The sequence below is a fragment of the Hyperolius riggenbachi genome, chromosome 2, assembly GCF_040937935.1.
Source record: "Hyperolius riggenbachi isolate aHypRig1 chromosome 2, aHypRig1.pri, whole genome shotgun sequence".
NCBI classification, from domain to species: domain Eukaryota; kingdom Metazoa; phylum Chordata; class Amphibia; order Anura; family Hyperoliidae; genus Hyperolius; species Hyperolius riggenbachi.
In genome coordinates this window covers 215,844,007-215,849,942 of record NC_090647.1, presented here as the reverse complement: position 1 = coordinate 215,849,942, position 5,936 = coordinate 215,844,007, and the positions used below count along the sequence as shown (strand labels likewise).

Here is a 5,936-nt window from a genome sequence, read left to right as displayed (position 1 = left end):
CGTAATTCACAGACTGTGTCAATGAGCAGAGAGAGACAATGAAAAATTACAAATAAAGAAGTAGATTTAAACATAATGTAAAACTGGCATATATCAAAAGTCATTTTTAGGAGTAGGTAGATAGATATAATTGTTTATCTCCTTAATTCATTTTCACATCGGTATTACCTGTAATAAAAAAATGGACCCCTGGGGGTTCTTACCTCAGGAGGGAGAAGCCTCTGGATCCTATCGAGGCTTCCCCCATCCTCCTCTGTCCCACAGTAGTCTCGCTGGGGTCCTCCAAAGCCACAGCCTGACAAATTGTAGCAGCGCCTGCAATATTTACCTATCCCGGCTCCAGAGCAGACGCAGTAGCGGCTCTCGACTTGGGATCAGACAGAAACAGCCGATCCCAGTCGGGTCCTCTCTACTGCGCAGGCGCAAGATGCCTGTGCAGTAGAGAGGACCCGACTGGGATCGGCTGTTTCCACCAAGTGCCACTACTGCGCCTGCGCTGGAGCCGGGGAAGGTAAATATTTACATGGCCGCCATTCGGAGGGGCCCAGCGAGACCACCATGGGACAGAAGATAACGGGGGAAGCCTCCATAGGATCCAGAGGCTTCCCCCTCCTGAGGTAAGTACCTCCCAGAGAAACTTTTTTTCTGTTACAGGTTTTCTTTAAAAAGTAATGATCATGGTAAATAGATACAAAAGGTAAATTTAAGGGCAACCTAAAAGAAAAAAACAGCTTCATTCAGAAAATGCTGTTGTAACATTGTTAGGCCTGAATTAACTGTTCACTGACCCTATTTTCTGCCTATCCTAAATAATTTACCTTAACTTCATCAACCATCCTGCAAAATGCAGGATGAACCACACAACAATAAAATAGTACAATCTTTTCTTTGCATCTTGAGACCATATTTTCTTATCTCTATAAAACATGCCTCCAGGGCCACACCCTACAAAGATACAAAACGGACTCATGCTATATTTCAATACTCTGATTTCAATTTCACAAATGAGAGTGGGAAATCAAGTCCAGGAAATGACCTGATAAAATAAAGTTCCTTATGCACTGAGTAAAGTATGTATAACAGAACTTGACATAGGTCCTCAACAGACTACACAAAAGCAAAGTTCAAATAAAATCGCTGAAAATAGTTTTGTTACAGACTCTTCCTTATGTCCAAAATGCTGTATTTCAATTGAAATGATTGAAGACATGATCTTTAAGATCAGATAAGTCAGTCATCAGCCTGAAGCTGGTATGAAAGAACCTGCATGGCCTCACTACATGCCTCCTCCACTCTGCGGACCTGCTCTCTGTTCAGCCTCTCTCTCCAGGCACTCACTGCCTCCTTGGCATTTCGGGAAGACACCACAAAGGGCTTATCCGAGGAGTAGCTGGAGCCTCGAGTCATGTTCAGCACAAAGTCATCCAACTCAGGCACAGCTGGTAGCCCAGAGAAGCGCAGAAGACGACTCAGCTCCTCTCGAGGGGCTAGTACCAAGTCTTCATAGCGGACCTTGAGGTAGCGGTGGCGTAGCCAGGGTGGCCCCTTCCCACGGATTAATAAAAGATCCCTCAGCCAGTCCTGACAGATCACCTCCAAGGAGCCACTCAGCAGATAGTCTGCGCCCCCGCGGTGCAGCTGCTGCTGCTGTTGGGCTCTACTGGCCATGTCTCCGCTGCGTAAGCGGCTCCGCAGAACCTGCAAACTCTCACGCAACAGAGAGCGCTTGGATCGGAGTCTGGAATTCTGCACTGCACGAGGGTCCCGGAAAAGCTGAATAACATGCAGATTGAGCTCTGGATCCAGCATCAGCGGCCGTAGGGCTGATATCTCCAGTAACCGCACATCCTTTATTACAACCACTGGGTAGCTGCGGCACTCCCTCTCGAGGTCCCGTAGGGGCCGGGCTGGGCAATGTTTCTCACAGTCCTCAGGCTGGATAAGGCCAACCTTGTTCCGCGGTCCCCCTGCCGTAGAGCTAGAGTTCCACCGTAATCGGCAGAAGGGGGCGCTGCAAATCACCTTATTGCTTTTCCAGCCAAAGATGCCCGCCGTGGTCATGTTGTCCCCCGCGTAGAGCTCCAGGGCAGAGAAGTCACAGCGGTACAGCGAGCGGAGCAAGTCCCGTAGCGCCCCCTGCAGACTTTCTGCATCCCCCGGGTACAGTGACTGCCACATGTGCCAGGCCGGCTCGTACAAGTAGAAGACCCCCGGGTGCTGGTTGAAGAGCTCTCCCAGGAAGGAGGAGCCGCTCCGCCAGGTGGCATGGAGGTACACATGGGTCCGGGGCTGCGGGGAGGCCACCCCGCCATCCTCAGCATCCTCCTCCCTCCACATAGGGACGTCCAGCGACGGGCAGAGCCGGCGAGAGGAATGTCCCCAGTCATAATCCTGTGCAGCCCGGCTCCTTCTGACCGTCCACCAGCCATCATGTAAGAGCAGCGAGAGCAGCAGCAGCATGAGCGCTGAATAGAGGAGCAGCAGCAGCCACAGCCTGCGGGGCCGCCTCTGCATGATGCAGCTGCTGCTCTGCTCTGTGCAGGTATCCTCTCCTCTCATGCATGTCTCTGTCTCCCCTCCACTTCCCAGCGGACGCCCAGGGGTGGGGCTGCCGCTCACTGAACAACAACTGGTGTCCTCAAGACACGAGAAGTGCTCGTCTTCCGCGTCACTCAGGAGGAGAGGAAGTCAGGCGCAGCGCATCTGCCTTTGTCTTCTAATGCTATTATTGCCGAGCTCAGGGCTCGTCTAATCTGGATTTACTACGAGCGTGGGATAGTGACGGCAGGAATGCTGCTAACCTCCTCTGCTCACAGCCCGCTCCAGCATTACAGAAGAGAGAATGCCATTAATTACACGGGATTGTAATGTGACTTCAGGCGGAAATGGCAGCGAGCCTCAGATATGTGTGGATCTCTGATCAGAAACAAATGTGCGGAAGGGCTTACCATGGGTTGTTAGCTAGACACATCAACGGGGCCAAGAAACGTGTTGCGTGCATCAATGTGGCTTATCCACCACCTTCCAAATGCACAGCTGTCTCCTTTTTTTTAGGGGGGCTGTCGATCTGTTGTGGCCATCCTTCTTCCCTTGTCTGTTGTCTCTTGTTTTAAGCCTAGCACACACGCCTGATTTAAGTCGGCTGAGGTTGGTGATAACGACAGCTTCAGCTTACAATAAGGCATGTGTACAGTAGCTGGTGCCCAACAAATGAGCGATCTGCCGGATGAATCTACTCAACGCCAGCAACGTTGATCCCATTGTTTGCGCCAGTCCCCCACCCGTCACAGGACATCACGCACGCGCCACTCGTCCACCCCCCCACGATAGCAACACAGCGCATCATCAGCTATACAGCTGACACGCATGTGTGCACCCTAGCCCAGCGATGTTGCCCAAGGGAATCATACCTGCAACATGCATTTGGCAATGTCACCCTTACCTACAGGTCTAGGCAACTAATGGGCCATTTCACTAATAAAAGTGTGTACACTATCTCCAACTTGTAGATTATTTCTTACTTAAAAACTTTAGCAAACCTGAAGTGAAAAGAATCTGATAAGCTATACAGTTGTATCTATAGCCGTAAACATAAACTAAATTATTTTATATCTGAGGTTTAAAGTAAAGGGTTTTTACTTACCTGGGGCTTTCTCCAGCCTATTTTATTCCATTGGCTCCCTTGGTGTCCTGGGCCACTGCACTGTGCTGCTGTGATGTCCGCAATATAGCTGGGATGTGGGCCACTGCACATGCGCTGTTCCAGGCTGTGCGCCTCATTCATCATGCTCCCGTAGCCGGGAGGGTTTGCCCAAGCGCAGTTACAAGTCTCACAAACTGCGCAGAATGCTACGGGAGCGGTACTAAGGATGGGACCGGAAAGACATTGGGGGAGCTCATGGACTACAGGGGACTGGAAGAAGTCCGAGGTAAGTATTATGATTTAGTATTTATGTGGCGCTGATATCCTCCGCAGTGCTGTACAGAGTATATTGTCTTGTCTTTTTACCTGTCTTTGTCCCTCAGAGGGGCTTACAATCTAATCCCTACCATAGTCATAAGTCTATGTATGTATGGTGTAGACCAGTGATCTGCAAACTTGGCTCTCCAGCTGTTACGGAACTACAAGTCCCACAATGCATTTGCCTTAATTAATCATGACTGTGGCTGTTAGACTCCTGCAATGCATTGTGGGACTTGTTTGCAGATCACTGGTGTAGTGTATGTATCGTAGTCTAGGGCCAATTTTCCTTTGCTACATTCATCTCAGGTACACTTGAGGCCGGCTTCACTCTGCAGTTTAGTGGCAGTGTTGCGGTGCAGCCCGGGCACCGCACCGCCAAAACCAGGCCTTCAGGGATTATCGCGCTAGTATGCGGTAATCTCTGTCTGGTATCCAGCCAACAGGAAGTGACGCTCAAATCCTGCTGGGCAATTGATGATGTGCATGGAAGTGTATTTCTATAATACACTTGCACGCATGTGCAACGCTGAAAGCTACGGTGGGTTTTTTAAAGACACGTTACCATAGACTTACATGACTTCCGGTCCATAGCAGATCACCTCAGTAGCCGCAAGGCAACGTAAGTTGGATGTGCGTTAGATAGGGCACTTCTGGTGCAGAGTACCGCAACGTAAGAAGTGTGAACTCCCCCAAAGACTTTCATTGCCCGGGGGTATGGTGCAGTAAATTTACCGCACCGCCCAAGTGTGAAAGGGTCCACAATGTATAGAGTGTGTCAGGTGAATAACACTTTTTCAGCTCCTACACAGGAAAATCTTGAATTTTTAAACTTTCTTTTCTGTACCCTTCTCACAGAAGTGTTGTCTGTTAGGATCGAGCTTGATCCATGGGTGACACGAGAATAAAGTGCCGCACGGATGTGTTACTCAGGTATACCAGAGCGATATGTATTGTTGCCATTGGAAGAGGAGGAGGGAAGCTGGTGTGGCACATGATAGAGCACCTTCTGGCAGAGGTGGCATTGTGAAAGTACCAGATAGGCACCATGTAGCAGAAAGTTCTTTCATTCAGTTGTTATAAGGCTAGATTTCCACTTGTGCGTTTTGTGTCAGATTTTTCTCTCAGAAAATTCGCATTGATTTGGCAACTAATGGTAGTGAATGGGGCTGTTTCCAATCAATGCAAATTTTCGTACGCGTAAAAAAATCTAAAGTCCTGCATCATTTTTTCGGCCATCACGTACGATTCACGTACAATGCTTTGTATAGGCAACGTATAGCAATGCTAATTTTCATGTTTTCACGTGAAAATTTGCATTACATCCATGATTACAGGAAGTTGTCAGCAGTTATGTTACTAGCTGTTACTAGGCAGATTATGTTATATCTAACTAATAAATAATAATTTTTGTGTATGGAAATTTGCATAAAACAGCACGGTGGCGTAGTGGTCAGTGCTCTTGCCTTGCATCGCTGGGTCCCTGGTTTGAATCCCAGCCTGGTCAACATCTGCAAGGAGTTTGTATGTTCTCCCTGTGTCTGTGTGGGTTTCCTTCATGTACTCCGGTTCCTCCCACATCCCAATAACATACAGATAAGTTAATTGGCTTCCCCCTAAAATTGGCCCTAGACTAAAATATACATACATAGACATATGACTATGGTAGGGACTAGATTGTGAGCTCCTTTGAGGGAAAGTTAGTGACAAGACTATATATACTCTGTACAGCGCTGCGGAAGATGTTGGCGCTATATAAATAATAATAATAAAACATTTACATGCAAATTTTCACCAAGCAGAAAAAATCTTATACAATTTTTTTGCAGGCAAAAATGTCACGCTACAGTGGAAACGTACGAAAAAAATCCTTGCGCTCTTGTCTGGGGATCACAGTCACTCACACAGTTGCTCTTTCTTCTTTGATCTTTAAACACAGCGCTGCTCCGTTCAATGGAAACAACAGGACAGATCT

At 48.2% G+C, this 5,936-nt stretch overlaps 1 protein-coding gene across 1 annotated transcript; it reads right to left on the bottom strand.

The window, feature by feature from the left end:
- Window positions 1-468: 468 nt before the first annotated feature.
- Window positions 469-2,708, bottom strand: CHST7 (carbohydrate sulfotransferase 7). The gene has a single exon (XM_068265273.1). The coding sequence runs from the start codon at window positions 2,557-2,559 to the stop codon at window positions 1,231-1,233; it is 1,329 nt and encodes a 442-aa protein (XP_068121374.1). The 5' UTR covers window positions 2,560-2,708; the 3' UTR covers window positions 469-1,230.
- Window positions 2,709-5,936: the final 3,228 nt, after the last annotated feature.

Excerpts from the sequence above, each read along its gene's own strand:
- CHST7 (XM_068265273.1), bottom strand. The coding sequence starts at position 2,559 with ATGAGAGGAGAGGATACCTGCACAGAGCAGAGCAGCAGCTGCATCATG.